Here is a 21,819-nt window from a genome sequence, read left to right as displayed (position 1 = left end):
AAGTTCAGTTCTCATTAGATTTTAAACTGCTTTTAGAGAAGGGCCACACGTTATGCAAGAATACTAATAATCCACAGAATTTAGTAAGATGTAAAGACAGAAAAATGTGACTATGCTGTAATATTCAAAGAGTAAGGTCAATTTTTCAGTTATTGTACTGTTAATTTTAAATTGAAATTGGCCTACTGTGTTATCAAAGGAGCCAGAAAAATTTATTAGAAGACTAATATTATTTACAACTGGTGAGAGACAGTAAGAAAAAGAAATTAAAATGATAAAGAAATACTTTATGCACAATAATGCTTATATACAGTGCTTTCTTAAGTAAATTTTCAATGAGTTTTACAAGAAAGGGTTCCTTTTTTGATTTTCCTACCATGTATTGATGATGGTAGATGAAATCTGATGATGATTATCTGATATGCATATTTTAATTCAAACAGAATAACTGGGAGTTAAATGATATCCCAACACAAGTAAAGATTCAATAGTATAAAGAAAAGACAATTTGTTGCCCACCTTCCCTCCAAGATACTAAGTTTTTGTAGAGGTGAAAAATGCCATACTATACCTTGATTTCTTCTATTTCATCTGGTACTATCTTGTATGCTGATATAGTCCCACCCAACCTGAAATTAGGAGAAAAAAATACTCTCAAAACCAGCAACAGTGTATTAAAAATATGGACTATTTTTGCCATTAGCAGCCGAGTGCCACCAGTAATTGCCCATTACCCACCCCAGTAACTATGGAGGAGAAAAACAACCATTTTGTGCTCAGGTTTCCCATATAGTAGTTTAAAAAGACAGATAATAAATGACTACTGAAGGAGGAAACATAAGTTAGATTTTTAACCATAATTAAGCTTCTCTTATTGATGGTTTTTATGATGCTCAAACTGCCACTTTGATTAATAGATTCTGTCACAACTAAGATGTATCAAGAACAGTATCTGACATTTCTGTTTTCATGGCATCATGAAACACAGCTAGGTTTAAAATACTTATACCATCAGTATGCTACAGCACTGCACTCAGGTAGACTGATTCCAAATTTCATGTTATTTTCCTTACAACATTCTGCTTTCCTGACTCAAGAAAGGACAATGCTAGAAGTAGCAGTAGAGTAATTTACTCTAGTCAATATGTGGAAGTATTACATTGGCAGTAACAGTGGTAGTCATAGCAATAATACTACAGTTAGTAGTATACTGAGTATTTACTATATGCCAAACACTCAATTGTCAGGTTTTACGTGGTTTTTTTTTTTTTCTCATTTAACTCTAATAAATTATAATAAGGATTATGAAAAAATGAGACAAGCAATTTTTGAAAGTCTCACAGCTAGAAATGGCAGACTGGGCTTAAGATAAGCAGTCCTATCTTCCAAAAATTGATAAGCAGATTCTTAAATTCATATGGCAATTTAAGGGACACAGAATAATCAATCTTGAAAAGATGAAAGTTGGAGGATTTATATTTTCTGATATCAAGTTACTAAAGAGCTACAATAATCAAGACAATGTGGAGCTGGCATAAGAATAGACATACAAAGCAACAGAGTACAACTGAAAGTCTGGAAACAAATATCACATTTACGATCAACTAGCTTTTGTTTTCCTTTTATTTTATTGTAATTTACTTTTTGCTTATTAAATAAATTTTATTTTACTGTAAATATTGTAATTTGAAATTTTAACCATTTTTAAGTGTACAATTAAATGATAAATGATGGGCAACCATCAGTACTATCTATTTCTAAAACTTACCCATTACATAAACAGAAACTCTATTTAAAAAAAAAAAAAAAAAAAAAAAACAGAAACTCTATAATCATTAAGGAATAACTTCTCATTTTCCCCTACCCCCATTTCCTGGTAACTACTAACCAACTTTGTCTTTATGAATTTGACTACTCTAGGAAACTCACAAAGAGAAATCATACAATACTTGTCCTTTTGTGTCTGGAAAATGTTACCCTGCCTTGTTTTCAAGCTTCATCCACACTGCAGCACCGTATCAGAACTTCATTCCTTTTTTATGACCGTATATTTTCCACTGTATGTATATACCATATTTATTTATCCATTCATCTGTTAATGGAAACTTAGATTGCTTCAATTTTTTGGCTACTGTAAACAATACTGCAATAAACATTAGCATACAATATCCGAATCTCTCTCTCCAGTTCTTTTGGATATTTACCTAGGAGGTGGAACTGCTCAATCATATAGTAATTCCAAGTTGAGCATTTGAAAAGACCACCAAACAGTTTTCTGAAGTGGCTGTACAGATTTTATTCATACATTACCACCAAGAATGCATGAGGGTTCCAATTTATCCACATCTTCATCAATATTTGTTATTCTATTTTTTTTAATGGCTACCCTAATGGGTATAAAGGAGAAGGCAATGGCAACCCACTCCAGTACTCTTGTCTGGAAAATCCCATGGACGGAGGAGCCTGGTAGGCTGCAGTCCATGGGGTCGCACAGAGTCGGACACGACTGAAGCGACTTAGCAGCAGCAATGCGTATAAGGGCTTCCCTGGTGGCTCAGAGGTTAAAGCATCTGGCTGCAATGTGGGAGACCTGGGTGTGATCCCCGGGTTGGGAAGATACCCTGGAGAAGGAAATGGCAACCCACTCCAGTATTCTTGCCTGGAGAATCCCATGGATGGAGGAGCCTGGTGGGCTACAGTCCACGGGGTTGCAAAGAGTCAGACACGACTGAGCCGACTTCACTTTCACTTTCAATGGGTATAAAGTATCTTTTCGTATTCTTATTGGCCACTTGTGTCTCTTATCTAAAGAAATAACAATTCAAGTGCTCTGACAATTTTTTAATTGGGTTTTCTTTTTGCTGGTGAGCTGTAGGAGTTTTTTTTTTTTATGTATTCTGGATATTAAACCCGTATCTAAGATATTATTTCCAGATATTTTCTCTCATTCTGTAGGTTGTCTTTTATTTTCTTGATAATAGACTTTGATGCACCAAAACTTTTAATTTTGATGAAGTCCTGTTTATGTACTTTTTTCTTTTATTGCTCACCTTACTAGTGTAATGCATAAGAATCAATTGCCAACTCCAATGTCTTGAAGGTTTATTACTACATTTTCTTGAAAGTGTTTTATTATTTTAGTGCTTCTATTTAGGGTACTGATCCATATTGAGTTAATCTTTGTATATGGCACGAGATACCATTTTAAGTTAATTCTTTTCCATGTGGAAATCCAATCATTTAGCACCATTTCTTTCCCAAAGCTGTTCTCACAGCTTTGACTCAGCACCCTTGTCTAAAGTCAGTTTTCCATGGATACAGGTTTATTTCTGGATCCTTAATTTTACACTATTGGTCTACAGGTCTGTCTGTATTTTTAGATGCTATTTTAAATGGAACAGCTTTAAATTTGTTCTTCAGATTGTTCACTGCTGATGTGTAGAAGCAAATGGTTTTCCTGTGTTGATCTTATAACTCTGCAACTCTGATGAACTTGATTATTGATTTCTAGTAACTTTCTTTTGGATTCTCCAGGATTTTCTATACACAGGATCATGTTATCTATGAATAAAGATAGATTTACTTCTCACTCAACCGTCTGGATACCTTTTATGTCCTGCCTTTGTCTAAATACTCTGATTAGAACTTCCAATGTTCAGTATCAGTGGTGAAGCTTTCCATTTTTCACAATTGAATATGATGTCAGTTGTGGGATTTTCACAAATGCTTTTTATCAAGTTAAGTAGATCCCCTTCTATTTCTAGTTTTCTGAGTGTTTTTACCATGAAGAGATGCTGGATTTTTGTTAAATGTTTTCTCTGTGTCAAATGAGATGATCATCTGGTTTTTTGCCTTTCAATCTTTCTATTAATGTGGTATATTACAGTAATTAATTTTCTTATGTTGAACTACCCTTGAATCCTGGGGGTAATCTGACTTGGTCACCATGTATAATCCTTTTAATACATTGTTGGATTCAGTGCCTTAATATTTCCTTGAGTCCTCAGGAATTAACCCAGGATTTAACCCAGGAATTCAAGGGTAGTACAATATAAGAAAATGTCGAACTTTCTTTGGGATTGGAATGAAAACTGACCTTTCCCTGTCTGTGGCCATCACTGAGTTTTTCAAATTTGCTGGCATATTTTTTTTTTTTTTTATTTTTATTTATTTATTTATTTTTTTTTTAAAGATTTTATTCAGATATACACATGCTCCCCAAATTGAGTGCAACACTTTAACAGCATCATCTTTTAGGATTTGAAATAGCTCAGCTGGAATTCTATCACCTCCACTAGTTTTGTTTGTAGTAATGCTTCCTAAGGTCCACTTGACTTCACACTTAAAGATGTCTGGCTCGAGGTGAGTGACCACACCACTGTGGTTATCTAAATTAAAATTCATTAGAAATAGAAATATTTAAAGGTAATTAAAAAGTTTCTCAAAAATAGTTTGATTTTTCTCCCAAAGTCATATCTTCCTCTTCTACAGTTTTCCCCAATTTTTGTTATGATAAATGTTAATTGACCCAGTAGTGCATGTCAGAAGTGTAAAAATCTTCTAAATGTCTGTCTTTCTCAACCCCTATATAACATTCCATGGTGGCTCAGATGGTAAAGCGTCTGTCTGCCTACAATGAGGGAGACCTGGGTTAGATCCCTGGGTTGGGAAGATCTCATGGAGAAGGAAATGGCAACCCACTCCAATATTCTTGCCTGGAAAATCCCATGCAGAGAGGATCCTTGCAGGCTACGGTCCATGGGGTCGCAAAGAGTTGGACACAACTGAGTGACTTCACTTTCACTTTCACATAATTTAATGAGTCATATTTCTATTTGCCATAATTTATCTGGAAAATATTCATTCCTCAATTTTTACTTTATTACTTTAAGATTTTATTATTTCTAACCATGGTTTTATGAGTATCCTCATCATAGCTGTACAAACCTTATCTTTCCACGATGTAATTTTTGCCATGTCACATCCTAATTAATAAATGGGCAATACCTTAAGAAGTGTGACAAAAATTCCTTTTATAAACTTGACTCCTTAAGTCTATTTCTTGTTTCATTTCCTGTCACCCCTTCATAATACCTGTTTGTTACAGCCATGCCCAACTGTCAATAGTTTCATAAATGCATTATGCAACCCTTGCTTTATGTCTCTCAATTACCTGTATCTTGAATATTCTTCTCCATCCCCAAAACTTCAAATCACCATTCAGGAATCAAATACCACTTTCAGAACACTTATACAAACTCTGGAAGCAGAAATAGGCCCCTTCTCTACTATGACTAGTGCCTTCCTCACAGCATTATAGCTATATTGTAATTATCTGCTTAGAGATCTATATTCTCCACTAGATAATGAAGGTATAGATTATATTTAAATTACTTTCTATATTTGGCAAATAGTGAGTACTTATAGTTTGAAAAATCAGCATACATTTGGTGAACGAATGAATTAGTTCAGGGGAATCAGACATATGACATTTCACCAAGATCCTCAGCAAAAATCTTTTTTCAAAGCAGTATCTCCAGACTTCTGGATCAACATGGTGAAGTAGGAAGATGTGGAAATCAACATCCTGCATGAACACATCAAAAATACATCTATATTAGTCTAGGAGGTGTGTTAAAACAGATCTTGGTTTATGGAAGAGAGTGTTCTGCCTATGTTTTCCTCTAGGAGTTTTATAGTATCCAGCCTTATATTTAGGTCTTTAATCTATTGTGAGTTTATTTTTGTGTGTGGTGTTAGGGAGTTTTCTAATTTCATTCTTTTATATGAAGCTGTCCAGTTTTTCAAGTATTACTTATTAAAGAGGCTGTCTTTTCTCCACTGTACATTCTTTGCTTCTTTTGTGATAAATTAATAGATCATAAGTGTGGGGAGTTATTTCTGGGCTTGCTATCCTGTTCCATTGATCTATAAGTTAGTTTTTATGCCAAAACCATATGGTTTTGATTACTGTAGTTTTGTAGTATAGACTGAAGTCAGGCATCTAATTCTTTCCACTCTATTTTGCTTTGGCTATTCACAGTCTTTTGAGTTTCCATACAAATTGTAAAATATTTTTGTTCTAGATCTGTGAAAAATGCCACTGGTAATTTGATAGGGATTGCATTAAGCCTGTAGATTGCTTTGGGTAGTACAGTCGTTTTCACAATATTGATTCTCCCAGTTCAAGAAAATGGTATATTTCTCCCATCTGTGCCATTTTGTTCTTAAAGTTTTCATCAGTATCTTATAGTTTTCCAAGTACAGGTCTTTTGTCTCCTTAGGTAGGTTTATTCCTAGGTATTTCATTCTTTTTCATGTGACGGTAAATGGTATTGTTTCCTTAATTTCTCTTTTACCTTCTTTACTGTTGATGAGAATGTAAACTGGCACAAACACTATGGAGAACAGTATGGAGGTTCCTTAAAACATAAAAAGAGAGCAACCATATGATGCAGCAATCCCACTCCTGGGCATATACCTGGAGAAAATCATAATTTTAAAAGGTACATGCACCCCAGTGTTCACCACAACACTATTTTAAATAGTCAGGACATGGAAGCAACTTAAATGTCCATCAACAGAAAAATAAAGAAGATGTGTTTCATATACAATGGAATATTATATTATTCAGCCATAAAAAAGAATGAAACAGTGCCATTTGCAACAACATGGCTGGACCCAGAGACTGTCATACTGAGTTAAGTATGACAGAAAGAAAACATGGTATGATACCACTTTATATTATATAGAATCTAAAACATGGCACAAATAAATGCATCCACAAAACAGAAATACAGCCACAGATGTAGAAAACAATCTTATGGTTACTGGGGTAAAATGGCTGGGGGGAAGGATTAACTGCTAGATTTGGATGGACATACACATAATAGTATATATAAAACAGATAACTAATAAGGACCTACTGTATAGTACAGGGACTTTCAGTCAATACTCATTTAATAGCCTATATGGGAAAAGAATCTCAAAGAGTGCATGTGTTGTTCAGTCGCTCAGTCATGTTTGACTCTTTGCGATGCCATGGACTGCAGCACGCCAGGCTTCCCTGTCCTTCACCATCTCCCAGAGTTTGCTGAAACTCATGTCCATTGAGTCGGTGATACCATCCAACCATCTTGTCCTCTGTTGTCCCCTTCTCCGCTTGCCTTTGGTCTTTCCCAGCATCAGGGTCTTTTCTAATGAGTCAGCTCTTTGCATCAGGTGGCCAAAGATGTAACCAGCTGATGCCAAAGAAAGAGTGGAAATATATATATGTGTGTGTTTGTGTGTGTGTGTGTGTATACATATATATGTGTGTCTGTGTATATATATGTATATGTGTGTATACATATATATGTGTGTCTGTGTATATATATGTATATGTGTGTATACATGTATATATGTGTCTGTGTATATATATGTATATGTGTGTGTGTGTGTGTATATATATATATAACTGATTCACTTTGCTGCACAATAGAAAGTAACATTGTAAATCAACTACTGTTGTTTAGTCACTAAGTCATGTTGGACTCTCTTTTGTTCTCATGGACTGTGGCCCACCAGGTTCTTCTGGGAAAAACCTGGGATTTCCCAGATAAGAATATTGGATTAGGTTGCTATTTCCTTCCTCAGGGGAGCTTCCTCACCAGGGTTTGAACCTGCGTGTCCTGTACTGCAGGCAGATTCTTTACTGTACACTCCAATTAAAAAAAAAAAATTCTACATAAGGAAAAATCTTCACTAAAAACTAATAAAAACTGCTATAAAGACTCCTATACAACCAAGGCTGTAAGACAGATCCACAAGAAATCACATAGCAGGAGAAGTGATCAGATCAGGCCTTGTGTCCCTGGAAGGCGACTTGGAGGAAAAGGGAGATTACAGGAGTGGAGAGTCTTCCTGAAAAGGAAGTGGTTCCAGCCACATATTGGGTGTCCCAGCCCTGGGATCTGACACAGGTAACTCCTTGGCATCTTGAGCTCTGTTGGGACTAACAGGAAGGCTGTACTCAGCATGGACCTCACTCATGGTTCACTGCTCCCACAGCAGAACAGAGAGGGATAATTAGGACTGCACAAGTGGCTACCCAGTTGCCCACAATAGCCCCAGCATGTACCCCAGCCTGAGCTGAGCCAATGCTTCAGCTTCACTTACTTTTATGTCACAGTCACACACTGGATTGAGGGTTGTGGCAACTGAAAAGAGCTGAGGTATGGATGCAGAGTTTATTCAGACCTGGGTGAGTGTCTGCACATAGCATGGTGGGTAGTATTTACTTAGAATGGATATCAGAAGAAACCTTGATCTCTGACAGTGGCCAGACTATCACTGCCTGCATCCCAATATACATTAAGAGGCTATGTGAGCTCTGCCTGTCCTGTGGTATGGCCCTACAACAGTACAGGGTTACTGGAGACTGGGAAGGAGCATGAGGCTATGGGGGAAAAGACTAGGCCAAAATGACTTAAAAATAAATGAGGTACCTTTATAAAAGATGCTCAAAGTTTGATGCCTAAAAGCCTTTGATTAGAAACTCCCCTCTTTAATATTTATGAATAACAGCCAAGTTCACTAGGCTTAAATGGATATTTTTTAATCTCATTATTCTTCTCCATTATTTTGGTAAATGAGAAGAGTTTCTGTTCCAACTTCATCAAGGAAGGAAAAAAACTAGAATTTATAGAGAATTTATAATAAACATTATACTAGGCATTTTTACATATACTGTCTCAGTCCAGTCTCCATGTATGGTTCAGGAAGGTTAATTTGCTTAGGGATATAATCTCATGGACAGAGGAGCCTGGTAGGCTGCAGTCCATGAGGTTGCAAAGACTCGGGCAAGACTGAGCAACTAACACTACAGACAGCTAACAAGGAGAAAAGTGTCATTTACCTACATCTATCTCATTTCAATGCCCAGACCTTTTCCCCCAGATGGTGCTAGTGGTAAAAGAAACCATTTGCCAATGCAGGAGACTTAAGAGACGTGGGATTGATTCCTGTCAGGAAGACCCCTTGGAGGAGGGCACGGCAACTCTCTCCAGTATTCTTGCCTGGAGAACCCCCATGGAGAGAGGAGCCTGGCGGGCTACAGTCCATAGTGTCACAGAGTCAAACACAGCTGAAGTGATTTAGCACACATACTTGTCTGTGTCAGATAATATGTATCTTAGAATTGTTTTCATATATAAATGTTATTCTAAAGACAGTAGTCATGTATGGATGTGAGAGTTGGACCATAAAGAAAGCTAAGTGCTAAAGAATTTATGCCTTTGAACTGTGGTGTTAGAGAAGACTCTTGAGAGTCCCTTGGACTGCAAGGAGATCCAACCAGTCTATCCTAAAGGAAATCAGTCCTGAATATTCATTGGAAGGACTGATGCTGAAGCTGAAACTCCAATACTTTGGCCATCTGATACAAAGAACCGACTCATTGGAAAAGACTCTGATGCTGGGAAAGATTGAAGGTGGGAGAAGGGGACAATAGAGGGTGAGATGGTTGGATGGCATCACTGACAGGATGGACATGAGTTTGAATAGGCTCCAGGAGTTGGTGATGGACAGGGAAGCTTGGCGTGCTGCAGTCCATGAGGTCACAAAGAGTTGGACACGATTGAGCAACTGAACTAAAACTGAAAGACAGAGAATGCACTTTAGACTTCAGTTCATGTAAATATTAGAAAATTAAATTATCATTAAGAATATTAACTTAAATGTATTCTTAAATTCAAACAACTCATACAGATGATCACTGGGATACAACAAGTTTTGTTATAATGACTTACAAATTAAAAGATAAATAAATTTAGAAAGAACTTAGAAAATCTTTTAAGATCTTTAACAATTTGACCTGACCAGTAGTACTTAGTATATGTGTTCAAGCCTTTATTTATAAGAATGCTGTTGCCCTTATTTGCAGTTTAATGTTTTATAATCTTATATTTAATAAACACAAGTGAAATTTCATTGCATGTATTTCACATAATACAGTTACAGTAAACACAAAGAACTCATAGATCATATGATAATTTGCCTAGGACTAACATAAATTAATCTCTTGCTGATATGCAAAGTGTATAATCCATAATTAAATGAGACTGGAGAGCAGAATTTAAATTATCTAAAACAGAAACATCTGTGAGTCTCTTAAAGCCTTATTTACAAAGATTCTTTTGATAATGCTACTAAAATTCTGTTAATCTATTTGCTAAAATAAAATGCCCAAACACTTTTGTTCGTTGATTCAATACATACTTAATACACGTGTACCCCAATGTTCATCGCAGCACTGTTTATAATAGCCAAGACATGGAAGCAACCTAGATGTCCATCAGCAGATGAATGGATAAGAAAGCTGTGGTACATATACACAATGGAGTATTACTCAGCCATTAAAAAGAATACATTTGAATCAGTTCTAATGAGGTGGATGAAACTGGAGCCTATTACAGAGTGAAGTAAGCCAGAAGGAAAAACATAAATAGAGTATACTAACGCATATACATGGAATTTAGAAAGATGGTAACAATAACCCGGTGTACGAGACAGCAAAAGAGACACTGATGTATAGAACAGTCTTATGGACTCTGTGGGAAAGGGAGAGGGTGGGAAGATTTGGGAGAATGGCATTGAAACATGTAAAATATCATGTAGGAAACGAGTTGCCAGTCCAGGTTCGATGCATGATGCTGGATGCTTGGGGCTGGTGCACTGGGACGGCCCAGAGGGATGGTATGGGGAGGGAGGAGGGAGGAGGGTTCGGGATGGGGAACACATGTATACCTGTGGCGGATTCATTTTGATATTTGGCAAAACTAATACAATTATGTAAAGTTTAAAAATAAAATAAAATTAGAAAAAAAAAAAAGACAAAAGAGACAAGGGAAAAAAAAAATACATACTTACTGAGTACATATTATATGCTAGGCATGTTCCACGTATGAGAGAAAAGGCAGTGAACAAAACAAATCTGGTATTTATACTTATGGATCTTACTTTTACCAGGCATACAGGTATAAATAAACAAATAAATAAGAAGATTTCAATCCAATAAGATCTATGAGGAAAACCAAAACACCAGGATGATGTGTTAGCATACACAAGATTGAGTGGTGCCAGTTAAGCTCTGAGAAAGTCATAACTTAAACTAAGGCCTGATATTAATTCTGAGTAATTGTATATATTCAAAGTACTAAAGCTATTCTAAAAATGAGCAAAAACTTATAATTCAAATTTTTCTCTAATTTAATGACATTTTTATCAACACTGAATTTAAATAAGTGAGATTGTACATTTCTATATCACTTGGTCCAGGCTGAAAGTAACCTGACTTTATCTCTCCTGCCTCCTTTCCTTCTTTGCCTTTACTTTACCTTTCTTTCCTACTCCAATGTTATCCCAGGTTCAGATAAAGATCAACTGTATGCTTTTACCCTAGGTATTACCTGGGCTTCCAAGGAGCATTAGTGGTAAAGAACCTGCTTGACAATGTAGAAGACGTAAGAGACACAGGTTTGACCCCCAGTTAGGAAGATCCCCTGGAGAGGGCATGGCAACCCACTCCAGTATTCTTGCCTGGAGAATCCCATGGACAGAGAAGCCTGGCAGGCTATAGTCCACTGGGTTGCAAAGTCAGACATGACTGAAGCGACTTAGCATGCACGCAGGCATTACCTAAGTACCTCCAGAAGGAAATACCAACAACAAGGTGATTCATATTAGAAATCCTCAAATACTGAGGAACTGTAGGTACAAGGTACTACAGAAGGTGGACAATTTTAAGCTAGCAGATGGCTTATATATGAAGACTCTCAGTCTTCAGTACAGGTAAACAAACTTACTCTGATGGTGAAGGAAGAGGAGAAAGATCTCCAGGTAAAAAGCAGAAGTCAAGTTATTTGATGAGTTTGAAAAAGTGGAAAAGAGTATTGAGAGGGACTTCACTGAGCTGTAGGAAGAACTGAAAAAATGTAGCCAAGGTCTGGACCATAAAGAAGGCTGAGCATCAAACAATTGATGCTTTTGAATTATGGTGCTGAAAAAGACTCTTGAGAGTCACTTGGACTGTAGGGTGATCAAACCAGTCAATCCTAAAGGAAATCAACCTTGACTATTCACTGGAAGGACTGATGTTGAAGCTGAAGCTTCAATACTTTGGCTACCTGATGTGAAGAGCCAACTCACTTAAAAGGACCCTTATGCTGGGAAAGATTGAGGGCAGGAGGAGAAGAGGGTGATAGAGGATGAGATGGTTGGATAACATCATGACTCAAAGGATACAAATTTGAGCAAACTCTGGGAGATAGTGGAGGACAGAGAGCCTAGCGTGCTGCAGTCCATGGGGTTGCAGAGTCAGACACAACTTAGCGACTGAACAGCAACAAATCATACTGGGAAGGTATAGTAGGCAGGATAACGCCCCTGTGAATATGTTAGGCTGTATGGTTGTTGTTGTTATTTAGTCACTAAGAAATGTCTGACTCTTTGCGACTACATGGACTGTAGCCCACCAGGCTCCTCTGTCCATGGAATTCTCCAGGCAAGAATACTAGAGTGAGTTGCCATTTCCTCCTCCCAGCGATCTTCCTGACCCAGGGACTGAACCTGATTCTCCTGCATTAGCAGGTGGATTCTTTACCACTGAGCCATCAAGGAAGCCCAGGGTATCTGGCAGAGTCAAATTAAACCTGCAGATGGAATAAAGTTAATCAGCTGACTTTAAAATAGGGAATTTATTCTGGATTATCTTGTTGATTCTCAATGTAAAATTACAGATCAGATCAGATCAATCGCTCAGTCGTGTCCAACTCTTTGCAACCCCATGAATCGCAGCACGCCAGGCCTCCCTGTCCATCACCAACTCCCGGAGTTCACTCAGACTCACGTCCATCAAATCAGTGATGCCATCCAGCCATCTCATCCTCTGTCGTCCCCTTCTCCTCCTGCCCCCAATCCCTCCCAGCATCAGAGTCTTTTCCAATGAGTCAACTCTTCGCATGAGGTGGCCAAAGTACTGGAGTTTCAGCTTTAGCATCATTCCTTGCAAAGAGATCCCAGGGCTGATCTCCTTCAGAATGGACTGGTTGGATCTCTTTGCAGTCCAAGGGACTCTCAAGAGTCTTCTCCAACACCACAGTTCAAAAGCATCAATTCTTCGGCGCTCAGCCTTCTTCACAGTCCAACTCTCACATCCATACATGACCACAGGAAAAACCATAGCCTTGACTAGACAGACCTTTGTTGGCAAAGTAATGTCTCTGCTTTTCAATATGCTATCTAGGTTGGTCATAACTTTCCTTCCAAGGAGTAAGCGTCTTTTAATTTCATGGCTGCAGTCATCATCTCTAGTGATTTTGGAGCCCAGAAAAATAAAGTCTGACACTGTTTCCACTGTTTCCCCATCTATTTCCCATGAAGTAGTGGGACCGGATGCCATGATCTTCGTTTTCTGAATGTTGAGCTTTAAGCCAACTTTTTCACTCTCCACTTTCACTTTCATCAAGAGGCTTTTGAGTTCCTCTTCACTTTCTGCCATAAGGGTGGTGTCATCTGCATATCTGAGGTGATTGATATTTCTCCCAGCAATCTTGATTCCAGCTTGTGTTACTTCCAGTCCAGCGTTTCTCATGATGTACTCTGCATAGAAGTTAAATAAACAGGCTGACAATATACAGCCTTGATGTACTCCTTTTCCTATTTGGAACAAGTCTGTTGTTCCATGTCCAGTTCTAACTGTTGCTTCCTGACCTGCATATAGGTTTCTCAAGAGGCAGGTCATGTGGTCTGGTATTCCCATCTCTTTCAGAATTTTCCACAGTTTATTGTGATCCACACAGTCAAAGGCTTTGACATAGTCAATAAAGCAGAAATAGATGTTTTTCTGGAACTCTCTTGCTTTTTCCATGATCCAGCAGATGTTGGCAATTTGATCTGGTTCCTCTTCCTTTTCTAAAACCAGCTTGAACATCAGGAAGTTCACGGTAGAGATAGTAATGTGAAGACTAGGATTCCTGATGTTGCTTGCTTTTAAACTGGAAGGGATGATGAGCCCTGGTAAGAAGGTGGCCACCAAGAGCTGGAAAAAGCAAGGAAAAGAATTCTCCCCTTCAGTCTCCAGAAAGGAATGTAGTCCTGCCCACATGTTGATCTCAGCCTAAGTGAGATGCTGTACTACTGTTGTGCGGTCGAGATCCTGTATGGGATTTCTAAATTATAGAACTGTAAGATAACAAGCATGTGCTGTTTCAAGCCATTTACAATCATCTATTATGGCAGCCACAGAAAACAAACATATAATGTCTAAAATAGATACAGCAAAGGGCACTTTATGAAATATGTATGCAAATATCAGAAGAAACAACTGCAAGAAACTGGTTGCTTCTGGAAACAGCAGGATAAAAGCAGGTAGCTGGTTTTCATTGTTGTTATAAGTTATTTTAGCATTGTTTGATTTTTTAAAAACATGTGAATGTATTATTTCAATGAAAAATAAAAATTATTCATTTTGATATTTGGCAAAACTAATACAATTTGTAAAGTTTAAAAATAAAATAAAATTAAAAAATAAAAAAGAACAACAATACAAACAAAAAACGTTGTATATATGGAGGAAAAATCCAATTTCTTTTTGAATGTTTGCCAGGAGTAAGAGTAGAAGATTCAGTTAAGCTGAGCTGCAGCTGTTCTTTTCACTGTTTTTATTTTTCACATTAACCAGCAATTATCTTTCAAACTTTTCTGTTGTTCTTACCTCTAACATATCTGTTCTTCCTTCTCAAGCAACACTATAAAAAAAACAACAGGACTACCAGGAAGAAAGGTCTGTCTACAAATTATGGTTTTCAACAGTAAAATAGTTTATTTCACTTGCAAGTTAATTGCAGTGGGGTTAATAGAATTCATAGTACTGTATTAACCCATATTATTGACTGGAAACTTGTAGACAGAAGAACCTGTAGCTGGAGAATACCCCAACTTCAGGTCCATGAAACTAAACTAAACTAAACTCTGGTCATAACTTGAATGAGGAGACTAATTGTACAAAGACAGTCTGATTTTTAGAGAAAGTGCAGAGTAAAAGCAAAATGCTCTGAGTGAAAACTTGGAAAAACACCATTCCAAGAAAAGATGATCTCCTTCCTCTACAGACTTTAAATATTCACTGGTAATCCCAATTCACTTGTCATGTAATCATATATATCATTTTTGTTAATGTTTCCAATATGTATGTTATTTTTACCACACATTATAAATTACTTAGTAGGAAAATTTCTAATTTTTTAAAAAGGTACTACATTCAGTATTTAGCATTCTTGTATGCCAATTTTATATATAAATTAAATAAATAATATGGAGATATTTTGCATTGAGAAAGATGAACAATTAAGGATGGAACTTGTTCATTTTCTATTTTTATTTCTGTGTTTTCCCTGCTCCCTGCTAAGTGGTTCATCCAGGCATACTGCCAAAGCTAATTCAACTTTCTGACAACTTACCTCACACATTATACGCTATTGAAGTTATAAATTTATAGCACTGAAGGAGCATATCTCTATAGCATTTTTCAGTCCAGCAACATGCATTTGTAAAATTCAGTAAAACACTAAAAGAAAAAAAAAAATACCAAAGGTACTTTCAACAAGATTATAATTTTAATTGCCTTATCTACATTCTTATTCTCTGTTGAAAAAAAAAAAAAAATCTGCCAAAACCGCCAGAATGGCTCTCAACTGGCAGTGGTTTTGCTCCCTGGGACACTTGGCAATGTCTAGATACATGTTCATTAGTTATAGCTTCGATGGTAGTACTGGCATCCAGCAGGGAGAGAGAGACCAGAGGTGTTACTTAACATCCTACCAGGCACAAGAGAGCCGCCCATGGCAATTAGCTAGCCCAAAATGACAATAAAGCTGAGACTGAGAGACTCTGCACTAGAGGAATAGAGAAGTCAAACAGAAAATGACAAAACATTTTCTTAGAAGTATCTACAACATATTTATCATGGATTCTGATACAGATGAAGGTCTATTAGTTACGCCCTAGTCTGTCTTTCCAACATACTAATTTAAAAAGTAACAAAGTTTCATTTATTAAAAAAAAATAATGAGCACCTAAATACACAAAGCCACCATACTGTGTACTGAATAGAATACAGCAAAAAGTTTAGAATACGAAAAAAAGTTTAGAACACAAAGTAGTTTAGAGGTAAAAATCTTAAATAGACTCTAGCAGTGTATTAAATAAATAACACACTGAATAACTTGTCCAAGTAAGGTTCATCTCTGGAGTAGGGTTCAATGTAAATTAAAAAACATAAAACCATCTCAACAGATACTGGAAAAGTACTTGATAAAATTCTATATCAACTCCTGATTTAAATAAGCAAAATCTAAAAATTCAAGTAAATTAGGAATAGAAGGAAATTTCCAAAGGGGATGTATTAATACAATAAATCAAAATTAACATTATACTAAATGGTGAGACGTCAGAAACATTCTCACTAAAAAGTCAGGAAAGCATACAATCTTCAGCTATAGTTAAATTCACACATAAGAGCTTAGTAGAATAAATGAGAGCTGGAAGGTTAACAAGCAAAACTGAAATATCAATAACGATCAATCAGAAAATGTAGGAGAGAATAAAAGGACTACGATATTCACCACAGTAAATACATAAGAACATGAACACACATTCACACACACAAACACACTACTTACATATAAAGCCAATGAGAAATTTGAAAAATCTGCTTTTTAACCAAAGAAAGCCAAGTGTATGTACACATGCACGTAACTGTTTGTAAGGGCAATCCTTTCGAATTCAGAGTCCTTCCGGACACCTAAAGGCAGATCCTCACAGTCAGAGGCTGGGTTGCAAACTTACAGCCTAGACTGAAGTCAATCTTTTAAGGTGATTTCTTTGGACATCTGCATGTATGGCTGTTTGTGTGAATGCCTTTTATCATGAATGAACTCTCTAAGCTAACAAAGTTCCTAACTCTCTTTCCCTATTTTCTTATATCTGGAACTTAAAAAGTTTACAATACTTCTCCGGAAACTGAAGATATTTGAGTTTGCAGGTCCAGATTTTACTCTATGTCAACTTGAGTGTAGAATTTCTGAGGACATTAAAACTATATATTGTCTTTTTATCTTCTGCAGAACCCAATTCCTAGAAAATGAATGCTCAATAATTATTTGTTGGTAACTGATTTTTGAATGATTTGGGGAAGATTTGTGTTAGAACAGTTCTGTACATAATATCTGAAATAACTATACAGTTTACACATTTCAAGCATTAAAACATTTGCTTCTAAATTCTTTTTGATTGCCTTTTAGAAATGTTTGCTAGCAGATAAAACCTTTTTGGGTGACCCAGTGGTAAAGAATCCATCTGCCAATGCAGGAGACCCTGGTTCAATTCCTGGGTAGGAAGCTCACTGGAGAAGGAAATGGCAACTCACTCCAGTATTCTTGTTTGGGAAACCCCATGGACAGAGGAGCCTGGCAGGCTACAGTCCATGGGGTCACAGAGTCAGACACGACTGAGCAAGTAAACACCACCACACTGAATTCTAGGAATTTGGTTACAGGCTTACAGTCATAATCTAATGGTATGGGAAAGGAATAGTATAGCTAGAAATCACTATGATAAGCATTAGTAAACATACACAATCTTGATTAAAATTAGGCAATTTTCAACACATTATAGCAAATGAACTTGCTATAACAATGGAAATGAGAAACCATTACAGGAAGTTTCCTAGTGAAAATATAGAAGTTAAGAAATATCTTCCTTCCTGGCAGCCTACAAAATTCTATTTTCTTCTCCACAAATAGTATTAGAACAACTGAATATCCATATGCAAGTCAATGAAATCTGATTTCAACTTCACACCTTATAAAAAAATTAAATGCAAAATTATAAAATTTTATAAGAAAATACAGGAAAAAAAACTTAGTGACTGAATTTGGCAAAGAGTTCATCAAAATTGAGAATTTTTGCTCTATGGAACACACTTAAGAAAATGAAAAGAAAAGCTACAGATTGAGAAAACATGTTGGCAACTCACAAATCCAACAAAGGGCTTATATATATCTTTACATAAGCTTTATATATTTCTTTATATCTATATATAAGCTTTATATATATATATATCTTTATATAAGAATATATAAAGAACTCTCAATATTCAACAGGAAAAAAGCAAACAACTCAATCAAAAATAAGTAAAAGATCTGAATGAAAACTTGACCAAAGTTGATATACATATGACAAATAAGTATAGGAAAAAATGTTCAAAATCATTAGCCAATATGAGAGGGAAGTGAAAACCATTAAGAGATACCACTACATACCTCTCAGAATGGCTAAAATAAAAGATACTGATGGGCAAACGTCAGACACAGAGCAATTAGAACTCTCATATATTGTTGGTGGGAATGTAAGGCGGTACAGCAGCTTAGGAAAACAATTTCACAATTTCTTAAAAGTTAAACATGATACTTGTTTTATAGAAAAATTTATACATGAATGTTTACAGCTGTTTAATTTATAATCTTTCAAAACTAGGGATATTAAAACAGGAGTTTCAGATTTTCATTGAAAACCGTAAAACTAAAAGATCTGGCACGTTAGGACAGGACGACGCTAGCTGATAACGAACAGCACTTGTCCATGTACAGGGCATGCCACAGCTCTGCCCACTGCCCACACATACACAGAGTGAACACATCTGCACTGACATCTGGCCCACTTCACTCTTGTGTATTACCTGCCTAGTCTTTTGTGACAAAATCGAACATCAAAAATGTGTGTCCCTCTCACCATACCGTCAAATATATTGCTGCATAGTGGTTGCCCAGCCAGAGACTATATTTTCCAGTTCCTTGGATCCAGATATGACCACGTAACAAGTTTTCAATAACTGAATGTGAGCAGAGTGATCTTTTTTGACTTCCAGGCTGGAAAGAGTAGAATTTTCTCTCCTCTACTATGTGGAAGCAACAATCTCCAAGGTCTTAAGGGAAAATGAAGCCATAAGATGAAGAAGTAAAAAAAAGGTACTTATTGGTACTTCTGTGCTGTGTGTTTTTTTATATTAAGCTTCACCTTCACAATAAGAAAGTCTGTTGATGGAAAGTGCTCTTAAGGATGAAGGGTGAAATTTGTGCTTACCAACTTCAAAAAGTTGGTTTAGGAGATCAAATTAGATAACATATGAAAGTATTTCTTAACTTATGACTGTCATACAAATGTTAATAGTGTTTTATCCCTACCGAATAATCATGTATAATCATTTATAATTGACAAGAATATTATGTTTCTCTTTGTTTCGGGTCCTAAATCAGGAACCACAAACGCAGGTGCTTATAACAGTGTATTAGAGTGGATCTGTGCAATAGAACTTTCTGTGAAGATGGAAACAGTCTATCTGTACAGTCAAATACTATAGCCACCAATTATATGTGAGTGTTGAGTACTTAATATGAATGCATATGACTGAGAAACCAAAATATTTTACATTAATATATTTAAATAACCACACGTAGCTAATGGCTACCGTATCTGGACAACACAGAGCTAGAGTAACACTAGATTCTATATACATCAACCCCAAATTTCAGTGATTTAAGTTTTATTTATTTTTCATGTTATAGTACAATGTGAATATTTCCCTCTCTTTGGAGCAGGTCACATACTTCTTCAGGGAAAGAAAGCTTTACTTGAGATTTTTTATGGGGAAATAAATGGGGAAAGACTAAACTGTTTGATCTCTAGATAATTAAAAGAAAAAATGTATTAGGCTTTAAAATTCTCACTTTGCAGTTCTAATGATTTTCTGAATGTTGGCTTATGTTCAAAATCTCACTCAAAAAAGGTACAACCCTTTTCTTGTTGTTCTCTCTTCACTCATTGTCATGGTTAATGAATTTCTGGTCATAATCATGCACATAAACATTCTTCAAGCACTTATAACTATAGCACTTGAATACTTAGAATCATCAGTATTCTAAGGATTTCATTCTGAAATAAATGAAATAAATCTTTTCTCCTAAAGAGAACCTTGTATGAGGTTAGAGTGACAAAGATGGAAGTACCTAAAAGGGGAACTCTAGGATTTCTATGAAAAGATATATGTATCACTGGCACACTGTAACAGACAAGTCACACAGCTTTCCAGATTAGTGATTTTTTTGAAATTTTGAGTATTTGCCCTTTTCACTTTCTATGAAACTATTATTGTTTCTTCTCAACCTCCAGTGGAGAACTTAAAAGTGACCAACAAATGGTAATCTGGAAAGTAATATAAGAATCTGAAGATACTCTCCTTTACTTTTTATTTTTCCCAGTACTTGAATATGTTTCCTATTCTTTCTCACGTACATTCAATAATTCCATCCTCTAAATGTGGCCTATTTGGTTTTCCTTCAGTACTTCATGGTTTAAAAAAAAGAAAAACACTGCACAATAAGACTGGGATTGAGTGCCATGAGGCAGTAAGAATTTGGTGACTTCAAAGAGAGATACAATATATAGACTCGTTAAGAAAAAGGTGAGAAACAGCCACATGGAATATGATGCATTAAAAAAAAAATGCCATCCCAGGCCATTAACAGAATTTATAGAGCTAACTTTCCTCTCAAAAATTAAGCATATCCCCCTTCTATATTTTACTATAGTGTCAAATTTTTTGCTAACTCAGTAACATTTCTTTCTAGGTGTTTTTGTACAAATCACACATTTGGAAATGGAGGCAACCATAACCATCTATATATAATTTCTGAAGTTACTTCACTTTCCTGACTCCTTAAATGTTAGCAGTGAAACCAAGGTCTAGCAAAGGTCTTCAGTTCAGTTGCTCAGTCGTGTCCAACTCTTCGCGACCCCATGAATTGCAGCACGCCAGGCCTCCCTGTCCATCACCAAGTCCCGAAGTTCACTCAGACTCAGGTCCATTGAGTCAGTGATGCCATCCAGCCATCTCATCCTCTGTCGTCCCCTTCTCCTCCTGCCCCCAATCCCTCCCAGCATCAGAGTCTTTTCCAATGAGTCAACTCTTTGCATGAGGTGGCCAAAGTATTGGAGTTTCAGCTTTAGCATCATTCCTTCCAAAGGTCTTACTTGCCTTTCATTCTACCCTTTCAACACATCTGTAAACTGCTAATCCGAGTAAATCACTTCCTGCTTTTTTCCTGGTTGAATTTTGACTGATACAATGAACTACTCAAAAGCTAGAAAAACTGACACAAAGCTAAATTTATCCAAGGTGATAAAGGGAAAGAAATAGGCAATAAAAGGGAAAACCACACTGAGAGAAAAAAAAGGAAAGTTTAATGAAGAAAACAACAAAGAAAAATACATTTCTACAGTTTAAACCATATGATTTCTCTGAAGTTATGAAGATTCTTTCAAAAACTATTTTAAAAGCATGGTGTTTAAGTATCTGACCAAAACATTTATGTAAGATAATAGATATACTTTTATAATGGCAATTGATTTCCCCCATTAAGCTAAAGTCTCATATTGTCACTATTCATGAAACAAAAACATGTGAGTAAATCACTGAATAAATTTACTTTCTAATGTCTGGTCTCTTCATTTACTGTTTTAAGGAAGAATAATGGTAACCATCTGTTACAATTTCAAAAATAAACCTGTAGCAGCTCTGCCATGTCCAGCTATTCTAATTGGAAAGGAAAAATGGATGTTGTCAACTGAGAGCATTCCAGTAATATAAAGTTTCTCCTCTAAACTATTTTTGTTGTTAGAAATCTTTTCATTTCCTTATAGTAGGTTAAAAAATAAAAATTCAAA

General features: G+C 36.2%; 1 protein-coding gene across 10 annotated transcripts in view; it reads right to left on the bottom strand.

The window, feature by feature from the left end:
- The window catches only part of GPHN (gephyrin), a 538,037-nt gene that overhangs the window by 338,772 nt on the left and 177,446 nt on the right, over nucleotides 1-21,819 (bottom strand). For all 10 annotated transcript variants that reach the window (XM_019969080.2, XM_070796736.1, XM_070796738.1 and 7 more), the window contains one exon: nucleotides 572-629. In XM_019969080.2, the coding sequence (XP_019824639.2) occupies nucleotides 572-629 (58 nt within the window). The remainder of the gene's footprint in view (nucleotides 1-571; nucleotides 630-21,819) is intronic.

This window comes from Bos indicus, chromosome 10 (genome assembly GCF_029378745.1).
Source record: "Bos indicus isolate NIAB-ARS_2022 breed Sahiwal x Tharparkar chromosome 10, NIAB-ARS_B.indTharparkar_mat_pri_1.0, whole genome shotgun sequence".
NCBI lineage: Eukaryota > Metazoa > Chordata > Mammalia > Artiodactyla > Bovidae > Bos > Bos indicus.
This window is presented reverse-complemented; position numbering and strand designations above follow the sequence as displayed.